This window comes from Brienomyrus brachyistius, chromosome 24 (genome assembly GCF_023856365.1).
Source record: "Brienomyrus brachyistius isolate T26 chromosome 24, BBRACH_0.4, whole genome shotgun sequence".
Classification (NCBI taxonomy): domain Eukaryota; kingdom Metazoa; phylum Chordata; class Actinopteri; order Osteoglossiformes; family Mormyridae; genus Brienomyrus; species Brienomyrus brachyistius.
This window is the reverse complement of record NC_064556.1, coordinates 4,296,202-4,312,764: the sequence shown is the minus strand read 5'-3', so window position 1 is coordinate 4,312,764 and position 16,563 is coordinate 4,296,202. Positions and strand designations below refer to the sequence as shown.

Genomic DNA, 16,563 nt, shown 5'->3' with positions numbered 1-16,563 from the left:
TTGTTTCAAAACCAACATTTATTTAAAAAATCACCATGAAATATGTCATGAACATTTGCACAGTGTAATAATTTATTCGTGTTATAAATACAACGGACAGAATATATTGGAATGAAGGTTTATATTTTGATCAGTTTACTGCAAACGGGACACCCAGAAGCACCGAGTGCCACAGACTGTAAGGGGCTCTTTCACGGTTCAAGGAGTCAGCCCATTGGGGACGTTCGTACAATTCTAAATTTCATGGCCTGTGAGAATAGAAGAGTGAAGAGCGAGGAGGGGAGGGGCTCAGCGAGATGGGGGGGGGGGGGGGCGGGGCCTCAGTCCACTTCCGTCAAGCCGCACGGCCTTCGGAACTCCTGTCCTCGCTCGTGGAACCACTTGTTCGAGACTGAGGGAGAGGAGAGAGAGAGGAAGACGCCGCGTCTCACTGGCGAGCCAACATCTCGGCCTGCGGCGGACCTGGGTGGGTAATTTCTGCAGGGGGCCGAAGTCAGGCTGCACCAGGTCATTTTAATGCCTTATGTCTTGCCCCATTACAAGCTACGGTAGTAGACTTGTAAGACTTTACTTTGCTGTTTTCTAACAAAAATACATGCCGAAATCAGTAGAATCGGTTCATTCTAAAGCAGGACAGCTTTAGCCCCAGTTCTGAAATACAGGCTGAACGACGGGGCTATAAATTCCACAGAATCCACTTGCCCACCTTCCAGTAGCACTGATGCTACAAATCAAGGCCTGGATGGCTGAGAGACAGTGAGCCGCAAAGCAAGGCCTACATACCCCATTTACTTCCTACGAGCACAGGACAGGCTGCATGTCTGGTCCTATAGTCGCCTTCCCCACTTCTGAACAGGTTGTACCAGAAGACTGCAGTCCCCTGAGGAAGGAGGAGCACAGGGAGTGTTGAGCTGGGGGGCGACATTGGGGGTTGGGCGAGACCTTGGTCTCTTACCGTGGATGGACTGGGTAGTAATGGGACAGTGTAGTGCTTACCTTCCGGGGCAAGATGGCGGCACCAAAGTCTGGGAACACCGTGGCCCCCCCGGCTTCCACGTCAGTCATCTGCCAGAAAACAGCGACGTGTCAAATGACATGGTTTAGGCCTGTTTTCCCCAATCTGGTCCTTGGGGACCTGCAGATAGGCCACCTTACTGGGTGCTGGGATGGAGCAAAAATGTGAACTGTCCAATAGGGGGCTTGGAGGGAGCAAAAATCTGGACTTTCTGGTAGGGTGCTGGGAGGGAGCAAAAATGTGGACTGTTTGGCAGGGAGCTTGGGGGGAGCAAAAATGTCGGCTGTCTGACAGGGTGCTGGGAGGGAGCAAAAACATGGACCATTTGCGGGTCCCTGAGGACTGGATTGGGTAACACTGGTTTGGGCTACCAGACCTAATGCTGTCCATTAGTAAAAGTACTACTGGGGTAGATTATTCTCTTTCCAGACACAGAACCATTGCTTTTATCTATGACAGAAGTCGAAAGAAAAACGTCTACAGGAATGTATAGGCCAACATACACAGAGCAAACCCAGAGCGAAAAATAACGAGGAAACCGGCACGAAAAGTAAGATAAGCCAAACTCAACATGTAGTGAACAGCCTGTGGGAGTTTTACTTACGCAAAAATGTTCTGATTGGTTGGTCCTGCCTTCTCTAGTTGCTTGGACCCACATCCTCTACAATCTGATTGGACAACTCTCTGAACCAATCATATTTCTGTCTGCCCTCAGAATATTTTTGTGCAAGTAAAACTCCCATGAGCTAGTGAGCATCTACATGAAACGAAGGCAGAGCAGGTGTGGGCGGGAAAAACAAAACAAAAGCAAACGAACAAAAAACGGTAAAAGGCAGCAGTTTTAAAAACAGCGACAATCAGCCAATACCTGGCATTGTCTCTATCTGGCTCAACCCTACTGGCTTTACTGTCTGGTCTGTGATGACTATCTGTGCCAAATCCTACAGTGCACTGAGTTCCCGCCCCCTGACAAAAACTCACTTCGGCATCCCCCACCCCTAAATTTTACATATAATTTAACATATTCAAGAGCTCTTGAATCTGCCACAGTATCCGTGCAACCGCTGACTAAACACATACAGCTTGTCGCGAAATCGTTCCAGATTTGGCTGCAACAAATATGTCCTTGAAAATCTGGGCCCCATCAGCAACCGTGACATCTGCCTCATGCTCCCTTTCCCATAATGCATCACTGTCAGGCTTTCACTCTGTTTTAAAACGCTCACGACATCCGCACAGCGATTTTCGCAATATGTACTGAAATTGACTGACACATGCACCTCTCGGATGTGCATTAAATCACCCAGCGTGTTACGGTTCTTTTCATTCCTCCACATCATCGCGTTGGAGCTTTTACTTTTACCGTAACCCCGTCTTTCGGCAATGGGGGAATTCGTACGAGAAGATCAGTCAATTAAAGTGCAATATTGAAAAGACAGTGAGAATATAGTCAAGGGCGTAAGACGGAGTTTGATATTGGGAGGTGACACAACTTAATCTTTTAAATGGAAAGGTTTATTTTGTTTTTATTTTATTTGGGGGGGGGGGGGGCAAGCCAATGAAACCAAATATTGGGGGGGGGGTGCACATCTCCCCGCCCCTCTGGGTTCCTACGCCCCTGAAGACAGCCATGGTTGTCCCCCGTAGACACAAAAATCGAACCGTCGACTTTCCGCGAAAATACTTACATAGTTTAAAAAAGTAGCCACGCGATTTCCAGTGCCTAATGATTTGAAAGCATCGGGCTCATCTTTCTATGAAGATAAAATTGCAGAATAAATGGGAGGAAGCGGTGGCGAGTCCGCGCTGGACCCGCGCACGTACTTACGTAGTTCAGATAGGTTGCAAGCCTATTTCCATCGGTCCTGAACACGCTGTCAAAAGGACGCTGTAACAGAGGGGTGTATATTCACGCCAGGTCTTTCATCACCCCCCCATCCCGCTCAGAAATCCCCAGAAAAGAAACCTGCTGCTTTTGGGTGGAGCCAATTCAGCAGGTGTGCTTCTTTTACAGATACAGGAATATATTGCACAAACACTGCCCACATAACGATGGGGGTTACGTTCCGATAAACCTATTGTAAAGCAAAAATATCGTAAGGCAAAAAAGCTTTTTAATACAGTACGTCTAACCTAACAAACGTCATAGCCTAGCCTAGCCTACCTTAAACATGCTTAGAACACTTACATTAGTTTACAGTTGGGCAAAGTCATTAACACAAAGCCTATTTTATCATAAAGTGTTTAATATCTCATATAATGTTTTGAATAATCATACCCAACGCAAAGTCGAAATATCGTAACACGGACCATCGTAACCTGGGGAGCGTCGGCATTTGAACACGGTGGATAAGTGTAATCAAACACGGTATTCTTTGGAATACACTTTGCTAGATCATTGTTCTAATTCACTAATGATTAATGGCAATAATGTGGGCTGGACATGTGCTGTAAACCGGAGAAAAACCAGCAATATTCAAATTTGGGGAATATTTATTAACTTGGTAAGTTAACATATGATTGTATATTTTTTGACCAATGGAAATAGAGAAACAACAAGCGTTAGCCATTAATGTTTACCAGAAAGAACTTATACTGAAATATCTTTACAGTGATTAAACTCCTTGTAGTAAAATGCTGTTTACACAGCATGTGGTAAATGCCATACGTAAAAAATCACAGGCCATTACAATAAAAACGTTTCACCATTTCAGACTTAAACGCTGACTTACCCTACAGAAGTATATGTTCACATTTATATGTATATTAAGAGATGTATACAACACAATGTAAACATCTCCGCCTCTCATCGAACCTCTCACTTACCCTCGAGAAATCAAAGTGTGGCTCATATTGGCCTCCAACCCCATAGTTTGCAACCTGTTTGGCAAAAAAAGATACAGAATATAAACTAAAAAGCTACAATTTTGGGACTTTGTTAATTTAGGGCGTGAGGTTGCTTAGCAACACCCTGCTGAGGTCATCTCAGCTGGAATGCTCTGCTTTATGACATCACGCCGAGCATGACGGGAGATACCTGCAGGAGTTCCGCTGTGGCCACTGAGAGGCCAGTGATATCTTCTATTCTCTGGTTGACACGTGTAATCACGGGGTCCTCATCTCCTTCTAGCCAGGCACTAGAGACCGGAAATGTGACTCTCACAACTACCACCATACCAACTTCATGGCAGCAGCTACAACACACTAAGGACAAAAAGCATCAGCAGGATTGCTGTCCCTTACCTTTTGGATATCCTGTACTGGGCTACAGTCAGAACTCCGGTATTTGGGTCCCGAACAGTTGCTCTTGCAAGCTTTAGAGGGAAAAACCAATAAGACAATGAGAGACACTATCCCAGGAAGCACATGGTACAAGGCTGGATACCAGACCAGCACACGGCACACGCACTAATGCACTATGAACAATTTAAACCCATCTCTTCCATGAATTCCAATACTAGTCTGATTCCTCTTTACGTTCCCCGAATGTTTATATGTTACACCTCCGGTTCTTCAATAGTCTTATAGGTTCTTCCTTTGTTAGAAGATGCTGTGTAGCTCCGGCTCCAATACTGCTTGCACTCGTACCTGGGCATTTATTGGAAGCTCATTCTAGCAGTACTTATGCCTAGCCGACTCCTAGACAACACATACAGTACGTCTGTAAGAGTCTGCCGAATGTGTAAGATTCAGAGGTGGACAGTTCAAATCCAGAAAGCAAAAATTTCAGACCAAATTTCACGCCCCCTGCAGACTCACCTTGGGCTTGGCCAGCTCTTTGATCTTCTCTATCTCCGCGTCGGACAGCGCGTCCAGGAAGCGCACGATGTGTGGGTTGTCCCACTCGTCCTCCTCCTTCATGGGGGCCAGCAGCAGCCGCGGGTTCCGGTTGCCGTCGTTGTAGCGGCAGGAGAGCCGGCTGCGCCTCGCGGGGGTCTGCAGACGACCTGGGGTCAGTTGGGGCTGTTTCACAGACCACGCCACCTCCACACCGGACCCGCTGTCACAGAATGGTCACACTCCAACAATACAGCACGGAACTAGCTACTACCTGTCATCTACAGCTGCACCTACGGAGTAGCTACACCGCCTGCTAAGAAATAAACTTCCTGCAGAGTTTAATTAATTGAGTTTTCATGCCATGCAAGCAACTCAGGCCATATTCATGTCAGAAGCTTGGTCATACATACAGACTTCAATAGATTGCCTAACAGCTATAAGATTGTAAATAAGGTGCTCTGCACTGGCATTCATTAAACATTCTAGAACTGCCTCTGATTTAGTAAAAACATCTTGGGAGAATACTGACTGGAAGAAACATTTGCATAATAAAATTCAATGAGTAACAATACATTAAAATGTGCTTAAATGACAAAGGGCTTCTGCTTGAAGTGTATACAGGGGATTCCTCACCCGCAAGTAGAAACGTGTGTGTGTGAACTTAGCATGAGTTACACAACACCTGCGGCCTTTACTACGAAGCGGGGTTACTGGCTTATCGGGGAAACTTGCGAAATGTAAGTGAACGAATATGAAGTCCATTTAGACTGCGGTACCTTAAATCCGACAGGTTACCCCGATTAAGGGAGTAACCTCGCTTCGTAGTACAGGCCACTCGTCACAGTTGTTTTTGAAACGTGCTATTGCTCTATTAGCAAAAGCGAATGTGCTGGCCCAACCCTTTTCGGGGCGCTAAGCAACATTTGATTAACATAGCTGTTGTTCGTCATCCTCCTACTCATTCAGATACGTTGATCAGATGGGGCGCCCCCTGGTGGCCGCTGGACCCTAAGCAGCCGTTTTGATGGCTCATGCCTTGGGCAGCCCTGCTTCTAGGGGCCCCCCTCCTCTCACCAGTTTGATGCCCTCTCCACGACACAGGGCCTCGTACGTCTCCCTCTCGGGGAGGTAGTCCAGGGGCCGGTCGTAGGTTCCCAGCCGAATTGGCCTCTCCTCAGCAGGGTTCGGCTCGGCCCTCTCGCTCGCCCTTAGCTCCTTCTGAAGCAGCTTCTCAAAATACTGCAGGTTTCCACCCGCCCTCTGGTGGCTGGGATCTGTTAATGAAAGGGGGAAAAAAACTGTCAGATTGCAGTGTATGGCGCCCTCTTGCAGCAACCCACGGTTTTGCAACACTTGGAACAATTACTAAAACCTTACACATTAAAGAATTTTAAAAATTAATAAATCAAAGAGACATACACATAAGAAATAAGCCTCAAAAAATATACGTAACTAATATTACTGCGCCTCCCTAACATGCCACACTACTGCAGCATTTTCACCGAGGGCTAAAATTAAATCCCACTGCCCAATAATGTCATTCCCTGGCATAACTCAGCGAGCCACTCAGGGTGGAGTACAGGAAGGAAAAACTCTTTTTAAGTGTCTCCCGCCTCTCAAACAGGCCTCTCCATGAACAACTTTAGGTAAAGCTTTAAAAAAACGGGAAAAAAGCCTGCATCCAATTATACCCTTTAGACAATGATTACACCCTTCGTGTCCTGCTGCTATAAATTGCAGCCAATAGGCGGCCAGAGGGCTTTGCAGACACCCTGCTTCTTAGGCAGGCAAATCAGCAGGTCAAAGGGGGGAGAGAGAGGACAAAGGGCGGGGGGTGGGTGCAGGAAAACACAATAAAGGGAACACATTGGTGAGGGGGAAGGAGCAAAAGGTCCTTTTAGCTCGACAAGTAGAATTCTGCGCTAACAATGCAAAGGTCACGGGTTCGAATCCCAGGTCAATGCATAGTAATTGTAGCCCTTCCCTCTACTGTGAGTCGCGTTGGATAAAAGCGCCAGATGAATGAATATAAAAGGAAACTCGCGGAGATAAGCCCGTGCCAGGGATATATCCGCAAGAGTCAGAGGGTGAGGGCCGCGCACCGATGACCACCAGGCGCCGGGTCAGCTCGACGGCCCGCTGCAGGTCGCCCATCTGGTAGACGGAGTAGCTGAGGTAGTCCAGCACGTCGCCCTTGGAGACAGACGCCTCCTCCCCCGCATCCAGCTGCCGCAGCGCCTGCTGCATCCACAGCACCGAATGGTAGTAGTCTGCATCGTTGTAGGCCGTCTTGCCCATGTCGAAGCAGTCGTCCACCGTCAGCTGGCTGTTATAGCGCACCCCTGAGGGCAGAGGCGGTAAGCGATACGAGTTAAAATCTACATCAAGGACCCAGATTCTTTTCTCTTGCTTTCAACTCCGCTTGAGATTCTCCCGGTGTTTTGTCAAGTCCACTAGTTACAAGTTACTTTCAGTTTCATTTTAATAACACTTTTAATTTATTTTAATTATCCTCTTTTTTTCCTGTTGCTTATTGCTTTATATTTCCTTTCATTTCAACTTCCTAATTTCCGGTAAGCACATTTTCATGTGATTTTATTTCTATATTTTAGATTTTACTATGCCATCCATGCTTTATTTATACATTTTACTCTGTATGTCGTATTTGTTAATTAATTCTTTCTAAACTGGAAAGTACTCCTGTTGTTTCTAAATGTGCTATATAAATAAATTACTTGACTTGTATCATAAATGCAACATTAATTTACATGAAATATGTACTGATTCCACACATAACACAACGGGATCTATTTACCAGGATTGTAGTAAGTGCAACAAATGTATTAAAATCTTTAAATCATGGCTGTGCCGTGATTTACCCCTGTGGACAGCTGTCTAATACAGTGCCAACGAAAACCATGCTGTTAATAAATATTATCGCTTCTGCTTTGATCAGTACTATTAACCCATAAATTTAGTATTAGATGTCACTATGACTATGAAGCAATATAAAAAATCCAAACTGAAAATATATTTCACATCCCCATGAATTATTTCCTGCTTACTTTAAATCTAAATCCCACAGTTTATGAAGCATAGCCGATTCCTATATTTCTAGAGAAAAAACCTTTGCCTGACAAACATTCTAATATGCTTGCGACCACACAAGCCACAAGAAATGGTTTCAAGAAACAGATTCTGTGAGACTTGGAAGTGCATTTTGCGTGCTCCTCTAATCCAAGACATACGGTACTTGGAACTACTCCACGGAACTCCCGGAGATAGTTTCCCCTCCGCAGGCACCAGCTGACTCATAGTGGCCCTCTCCCCCGTTTACCTGGCAGCTTTCCCTTGGAGAAACTCTCAGAGTCCAGCTTGTACGTGTCCTGCAGGCGCATGAGTGCCTTCGCTGCCCCCTTCTCATCCTCCTCGTCAGGGAAGTACTGTCGGTGCACCGAAATATTGGCGATGAACCCTGAACAAATGGATTATCGATAAATACAGAGTGCGCCTCTGCAGGGAGAGCTGAATATTCTGCATTAAACACCTGCTTATAAAGAGCACTGTATTCAGTGTTGTTTTTAGAGCAGTAATTCTCACACCAGTCCTTGGGGACCCACAGGCGGTTCACATTTTTGCTCCCTCCCAGCTCTCAGGGAATTGTGAGGGAGCAAAAATGTGGGCTGTCCCTGAGAAACGGTCTGAGAAGGCCGGTTTTAGAGTCAGTGAATGCAGATCATTTACACAACATGGAAAGTACACTTGTGCTCCTACATCTTGTGCGTAAGTGTGACTTTGCGTTCAGGGTAAAGTTACCTACTGTGATGTTTTTTCACTATACCAACTAAGATGCATATTTATGGCCAAACAACAGCGGAGTGACGTGAAGACTGATGAAGGCGAGAAGTCAAACGAGAGGAAAAATGTGGTCAAAGGATCACATGAGGCTACGATGTTGAGACAGAAGACAGAAGCTTAGAGTAAACAGCTTTCGCCAGCTGCTGTGCAGGCTGCTCACTAGGCAGGAGGTCAAACAGATGTGAGCATTTGTGTGACTATTCTCGCCAAACTGAAGGGCATCTTAGCATCGTACCATCAGATGGATTCTGGAGCACCAAGCTCTCCAGTTCGGACCACTCGGTGTTGAGCCTCTTCACCAGCTTGTAGGCGTTGACGGGGTGTGCCAGGTAGCCCTCAGGGTCCGAGGTGGACATTCGCGTCAGCCTGTCTAGCTTACTGGTCCAGCTGATTGATTCAAATCGAAAGAGGTTCGTGACTAACTTTCACAATCACACAAAATCTGCTCCAGTATCTATTACACTCTGACTTATACTTAAAAACAACATTTCAATGAATTAACCATCAGCTACGAATACATTTTCTATATATACACATCTTTAGAGGAACTCATAGACCAAGAGGCCTACCCTCCCCATCTACCACTCACTGATGGAACATCTCCCATTTCTGCTCCTCATTCCTTCCAGTAACAGCTGGTCAAAGGCATATCGCGGGCTCAGAAAGCAAAGGTAGAAAGTTCAGGTCCAGGAAGGACGAATCCAGACCAAGATTTTGCTTTAACCAGTTGAGTACTCTGTGACTCTTTATACTCAAGCGACTGAAACAAAACCTTAATCTGGATTTGTAATTTCGGGACCTGAACTTTCCATCTCTGCGAGGAAGACCCTCGACAAGTAGTTCCTACATGTGCAGATGACATCGAGCACATCTACCTCTTGACAGCCGCTAGCTTAGACTCCTCGGCCTGGATGTACTCCTTCAGGGACTGAACCAGCTCCTTCTCCGTATATATCAAGTCTGTCATTTGTCCTAAGGTAATATGACATGGGAAAAAAATAAAAGAAAATTGTGATACTTTCCCCTGAAACAGCTGGCAGTAGTCTGACTTACAACAACACAACAGACAAACATTCATATTTACTTTAAGGAATCTTACAGTTATTTAACAGCTGTTGTTTTCTACTGCTTTCCCTGGCCGACGGTGATAATTTTGCCATCAGCCAAACAGAGACAGGTTCCAGCTTTCAAGCAGAAGCTGAGCGAGTTTGGTCCATCTCACTTAATCTGTCCGCAATATTTACAAAACCCATGAGGCTCTGGAAGTAAAGAGCATTGAAAAAACTGGGGGAAACAATCCCATAGCAACCGCCATGCAGCTGCCTGTCTGTGGCCAGAAAGGCGAACTCAAGGGCGACATCAATCTGGTAATAACAGGCGATGTAATAAATCATTCACTGTACACACTGCATGCAGTGAGGACCAGGTCTTTGAACACTTTAGGGTTGAGAAAAGGTTGCGTAAACATTACAAAGGAGTAAGACAGGACATCCTGTGATACAGTACAGCCCAAACAACTGATAGCACAGAACAGATGAAAGAAGTATCAACTATGGTATCAACTAAGGGAGCAGTAGGAACATGGAAACCGTGGCAGATTTAGGGGGCCCTTCACATTACAGGGGCCCTTCACGTTACAGGACCCTGCACGTCACAGGGGCCTTTTACGTTACAGGACACTGCACGTCACAGGTGTCTTTCACATTACAGGGGCCTTTTACGTTACAGGACACTGCACGTCACAGGGGCCTTTCACATTACAGGGGCCTTTTACGTTACAGGACACTGCACGTCACAGGGGCCTTTCACGTTACAGGGGACCTTCACATTACAGGACACTGCACGTCACAGGGGCCTTTCACGTTACAGGGGACCTTCACGTTACAGGACACTGCACGTCACAGGGGCCTTTTACGTTACAGGACACTGCACGTCACTGGGGCCTTTCACGTTACTGGGGCCCTTCACGTTACAGGACACTGCACGTCACAGGTGTCTTTCACATTACAGGGGCCTTTTACGTTACAGGACACTGCACGTCACAGGGGCCTTTCACATTACAGGGGCCTTTTACGTTACAGGACACTGCACGTCACATGGGCCTTTCACATCACAGGGGCCTTTCATGTTACAAGGGCCCTTCACATTACAGGGGCCCTGCACATTACAGGGGCCCTGCACGTTACAGGGACCCTTGAGTAGGTAGAATTATAAAATAACATAATCGGGGGGCCTGAGGTGATATTTTGTCTGGGGGCTAAGAATTTAAAGTTATCCACCAGTTATGCAACCAACATTGTATTTTTTTAATGAAAACCTACCTTCGCAAAAAAGTGTTTCTGGAAAAACTCAAGGTCAGTGAAAGATGGATTTCAGAGGGGGGTGTTTGGAGTGGGGGGGGGGGGTGTCATATGCGGTATGAATGACAAACAAACACACAGTGTGCCCCTTAAATGAGCAAACTGTCCGGCCCAAGACCCAGGCCTCTCCCCCTCAACCCCACACAACAAACTTTCTTTATGCGCCTCTCAGCCGATTAATGTGAGTAGGGGGGGGGGGCTTGCCCCCACCAACCTTTCCCCACCCCTGAGACACCCTCCTTGACACATTTCATACGAAGGAGTTACAAAACCGAGCCTAATATTAATACGAGCCACTTGGGCTGGCAGTAAATCGCTTATGATAACACAGAGCATGTGGGGGGGGAGCGGAACGTCTGATCCGTGTGTCTATGGGTTCTAATGCTGTAAAAGGGATGTTAGCTCTCGGCCATGTGTTTCCCACTGAAGTTATGCTGCAGAGTGTTCAAGTCTTCCAGGGGACGTGGAAAGGAAAAGGCAGTTTGGCATCCAAATCAGGGAGACCAGTGTTGTTTTGAAAGACTATTCCATCTTCATCCAAGTTAACCCAGAGGGAACCTTCCAAAGAAAAGCTTACAAAATGATTCGGGTTTATCGTGTAAAAACAACACTGTGACAATTTTTTTAGACAAGATTAGCTGGAACTTATTGCAAACCTCTGTGTTATCTTGGCTGTCTGTGAGGTTCACCCCCCCCCCCCCCCCCCCAGTCTTCCATAATTTAGAACACAAAATTACCAATTGACGTGAAAATTTCTGCCCGTGAGGCCGAGATGAGCAGGAACAGGCCCAGGGAGATGAACGAGGAATGCTTTTTCGTGGTCTTCATCATCTTCAAAGTGGGAGGTGCCTGCAGAGAAACCACAAATGTAAATTAAAACCTTCAGCTATTTTTAACACGGTAGCATATTTATTTACCACAAGACTAAGCACTCTGAAACACACAAAGAGATATACGTAACGGTTAATGCACAACAGCTGCCAAGGCAAAGAAACCCAACCCAACATGCATTTATTCAGTAGACAACTTTCTTCCGCCAATAATTAAACATTTCTGTTTAGTTTCTCTTAATTTTAAATTGTTCTGTGGTTGGAATTTTAAGTAACATTAGTCAGAATCAAAGACTGCAACAGAGCTTTGATATATTACTTTGATTTGCCTGACACAACGTGTGTGGTTGCAGGAAATGAATCAACTCCCTTCCGACCAATCAGAGTTCAGACTCCAGTGGCGCTGTGGCATTATTAGATGTTTATTAACCAAAAATGTTCCATATTTTGTATTCATCATAGATCTTCATTCATGACTTCCAACAGATTCCCCCAGGGTCACAGCTGGCTGGGGTTAACCTACAGCCACTGCCATCTTGAGCTAAATCTGGCTGTGGAACTCTGGGGTTGAATTGTGGTTGGCCAACGCATGCCTGAGGAAAAATATCTGCAGACGACGTCACGAGGCAGCACACAGCCAAGTAGCGAACAGGATAAAAGCTACACCTGGGTCTGAAGAAACATGCTCCGAAAATTGACACATCACGAAAAAAGGCCCCATTTTTTTTAAAACATTCTTGGCCATCTGGTGATTAATAGATGCTTTTGAGCTAATCACTAGGGATGAAGATAAGGTTTGGTTTGAGGATTGGTTTTAGGATGAAAGAATGAAAGTTTTTATAACTTTAGTTACTTTTTCACAACAATAATTTAGATCTGGCAACAGGGTAGTCTTACCTACATTTCAACCACCGCATTCCTCCAGTCTTCTACAAGTACAATGAAACACAACTCAGTTCTTACATAATCTTATTTAGCCTGAAGCACGTGGCCTTCTATACGGTTTTCTTACGAGTTTGACCTGGGTTAGCATTTTCCACCCAGATGCTCGCTGTGTCGGCTGGGATGGAGAGGACAGGACCCCATCCTGACCCATGACATCACAGCGGGGCGGAGTCACAGCATAGCAGGTCGTTTTTTGCAATAAAGGACAGTTGTTTCCCCAAGTCTTTGCACTCTTATCAGGGACTGGTGCATGGCTAATTTCCCCGCCCTGGGGCCGACGCAAACTCTGGCTGTGGAGGAGTTCTGAATTCCTGAGAGCATAGTCAAGAACCGCTGCTTCGCTGGCGGCATGTAAAAGGGACGCAGTGGAAGTGAGCGGATCCACACTGTCTTTGCGAGCACAGATGTTCACCATAAACACCCAGTAACTGCTCTCATCTTATTTTAATTATCAGATTTGCATGCTGGAATTCTAGAGCACTTGATATTGTTCCTCTTCTGAAGGAAAAAAAAGCAGATACTATGCACTTTCGGCTGAGTCAACAAATTCACTTCAGCGAGTACAACGTCACTCACTGCTAAGTGTCCAGTGCCACAGTAGTCCTGGACTGGTTAACAAACCAGTGTTTCCTTGCCAATCAGACCTTTTTAAAGTATTTTTTTCTTGGATATTATTAACCAAACGTTATAAAATAACTAGACTCCTGCCACCCCATAATCATGCATGCAGGAAGTGTCACATTCACCATATCCGCAGCTGATTAACTTGGACTGGGTCACAGGAGACCCGTGCCCCCCCCCCCCCCCCCCCCCCCCGGAGAGGATGCCAGTCCATCACTGGACACACAGCATCACCAACCACAGGGAATTTACCAGGAACGTTACCAGACATTTATGAAGGGGGTGCTAAGGCTTTTTTTTTTTTGGGGGGGGGGGGGGGGTCTTATACAAATGTCTCACATTATATAAACTAATTTATTTAACTGGGGGGGGGGGCTAAAAACATTATAGGAAAGTTAAAGCCCCCCTAAAACAGACCTAACGATGGTCCTAAACTTTACACTCATTAGCATAACTGCAGGTCTTTGACTTCTGAGGGAAAGTATGTATCCAGATGATATGTGCGGAACACAGAAGAGATCATGCAAAATCCACACCCGCAAACGAGGCAGAATCCACACCCGCAAACAAGGAAGTATCCACACCTGCAAACAAGGCAGAATCCACATCCACGACCCAGCACTTGTGCAACACATGTGTATATCATTGTGGTCTTAAAATTGTAAATGATTGAAATCTGTTTTTGTTTGTTTGTTTGTTTTTCGCACACACCCGCAAGACAAAAACAAAGCCATTCCAAATGTCAGATCCTACCCCTGACTAGCCGGTCGCTCTGCGTCTGCTTGCGTTAATAAATGCTCAGCAGTTCTCTCCATCAAATACCTTACAGCAGCCTCAGTCTCAGGCAGAGCGAACACAAAGCAGTTAATTCCCCGGTCTGTTGCGCTGATCCAGTGTTACCAAGATATACACAGATTCTTCTTACTGATAAAATTTCAAGCACATCATTATTTCAAAGAATTCACCTTGTTCACATACGCATGTTCTGATTTAAACTTTCTAGACTAATATGAAATATTCATTTCGCCATTGACTTTAAAATATTACTTCTCATAAGGCGATATACCAATATTTCAACTTGCACAAAAATACTACATGAAAGACACACAGGTTCCAGAGAAGTCTTCTTATGTACTTGATTTTATCTGTCCTTTATCCATCACCGAGGTTTATCGCATTGCCACAATGAACTCAGCGATAGGACGATATGGGAGACTGTGTGAACGATTTCCGGTCCTAAAGGTCCTCAGGGATTTCTGCCTTCTGATCCACAACATGTACTTTCAAGTCAATGTTACAGTCTGTAATGTAATTAACCAGGGTGATTTTTGTATCGTGGAAAAAAATGTGAACCATTCGTCTTTATTCGCCCGAAACTGGCTCTAAATTAAACATCTCCCGAATTACTCCTAGGCTCTCAAAGTTACCAAAGCTTTGACCCCTTCACAAGCATTCTGATGGACATCACGATCACCACCTGCGGTCCGCGTGTAAATCTAATCTAATCTAATCTAATAATAATAATAATAATAATAATAATAATAATAATAATAATAATAACTGAAAAGCAGATACTCCAAAACACTCAAGTTTTATAATACGTATGAAATTACAATATGTAAAATGACACCTCATCAAGAGAGCAAGAATTTATGCACGACGCTTTTTCACACGCGAGGCTTGGATAGACTTGCCTGGGCAGAGACCTACGGCCACTTGCTGGTGAGTTATTAATACGAGTACTTATTTTAAAATGCACAGTTTTTTCTATGAACTTTAATTCACCTCATGCGTTCACACAGGGGTGCGGACTGGAGGAGGGGACACGTATACCCCCCAATATTCAATTTGACTTCCTCCACTCCTCTCCCCCCCCAAAAAATTACCTTTACAGTTACATTTCTAAGTAGACCCCCTCCCCATATCAAACTCTCGCCTACGCCCTTACTTTTACATGCACATAACCTATAGTGTTTGTCGTCATCCGCGTTGATTTGGGACGCTGATTTGGCAGTAACGAGCCTAAGGCAGTTATCTGACGGCTTAATCCTACAGATATATACTGCATGTTACTTCAGTACGTTTGTTGCTCGTTTTCACTTTTACTGGAACCTTTTCCAGTTGCATTCATGACGCATATTACTGTACCAATAAGCCGCTTTCGTTAAAAGACCCCCCTCACACACACACACAAGTGAGTGTAGAATACAGGGGTTAAAAATATAAAGTAATAATTCCGCTTGGGGAAAAGCCCGAAGAGACGAAACACTGTAAATAAATGTGTCAGATTCCATTTTTCAGGTAATGGGGTAGTACTCTACACCCTGAAACGGTGCCAGCCCCCCCGGCCCCATGGTAGCCTGAACATGGTACAGATGTTTTTTATATTAATGCACGAAACGCGGCGATACATTAAGTATGATGTATGAAATCTGGAAACAAAATAAACTGCATGTTCATATATGTATAATTTTTCAAGGCAATAACAAATGTTTTTGCTGGTTTTTAACTTCCAAGTGTTAAAATAGAAACTTTCCCGCAGCTGACGTATTCTTCCACGGCAGTCCGAACAGGGCTACGGTACTGAGGGGGGGGGCGGTCGAACCATCCGCTTAGGGATATTTCTATAAACAACCGACAACGCGACAGACAACAAATATATCTGTCGGCAAACATTTCGCTCTAATATCTGCGAGAAGCAGACAGAAAAAGGCAAAACAATGTATATCACACTTTCCTAAATGTTAAGCATATTACTTAATAGGCATGTTGCAAAAACCCTATGATTTAGCTTCCATTATTTCAAACTTATACATACCGAAAAATATTATATAATAAATGATAGCTATTCAGGTTTAAACGGGTATATTTAACATCAAGTAACTTATCAACTGTGAAACTACAACAATGTTTCCGAGTAAGTTTTTTAACTTGCAAAAAACTTGTACACCGCGTTCCCAAATGTTACAATGTAACAGCATAGCGCTCCGCTCGTTAGTACCGAGTCCCATCGCGCCCGACGTGGTTAAAGCGGATTTACCTTCGCTTCTCCTTCGGAAACGCAGCCTACCGGACCGGACCTCGCGGCGCAGGACTAGCACGGGGCTCCGTGATTCGCACAGATTTCTTCGGTGCCACGTATGGACCCTCCCCC

General features: G+C 45.1%; 1 protein-coding gene across 3 annotated transcripts; it reads right to left on the bottom strand.

Moving 5' to 3' along the window:
- p4ha2 (procollagen-proline, 2-oxoglutarate 4-dioxygenase (proline 4-hydroxylase), alpha polypeptide 2) lies at nucleotides 1-16,563 on the bottom strand. 3 transcript variants are annotated; one of them, XM_048995423.1, is made up of 16 exons: nucleotides 16,450-16,563; nucleotides 11,751-11,862; nucleotides 9,529-9,625; nucleotides 8,889-9,040; nucleotides 8,133-8,270; nucleotides 6,898-7,137; nucleotides 5,870-6,069; nucleotides 4,775-4,951; nucleotides 4,259-4,329; nucleotides 4,053-4,152; nucleotides 3,842-3,895; nucleotides 2,844-2,903; nucleotides 2,704-2,769; nucleotides 997-1,065; nucleotides 784-880; nucleotides 1-391 (listed from the first exon to the last, which is right to left on the bottom strand). In XM_048995423.1, the coding sequence occupies exons 2-16, from the start codon at nucleotides 11,842-11,844 to the stop codon at nucleotides 321-323; spliced, it is 1,686 nt and encodes a 561-aa protein (XP_048851380.1). In that variant the 5' UTR covers nucleotides 11,845-11,862; nucleotides 16,450-16,563; the 3' UTR covers nucleotides 1-320. The 3 variants fall into 3 exon arrangements, with proteins under 3 accessions (XP_048851380.1, XP_048851379.1, XP_048851378.1); XM_048995422.1 differs by lacking the exon at nucleotides 2,704-2,769; XM_048995421.1 differs by lacking the exon at nucleotides 2,844-2,903.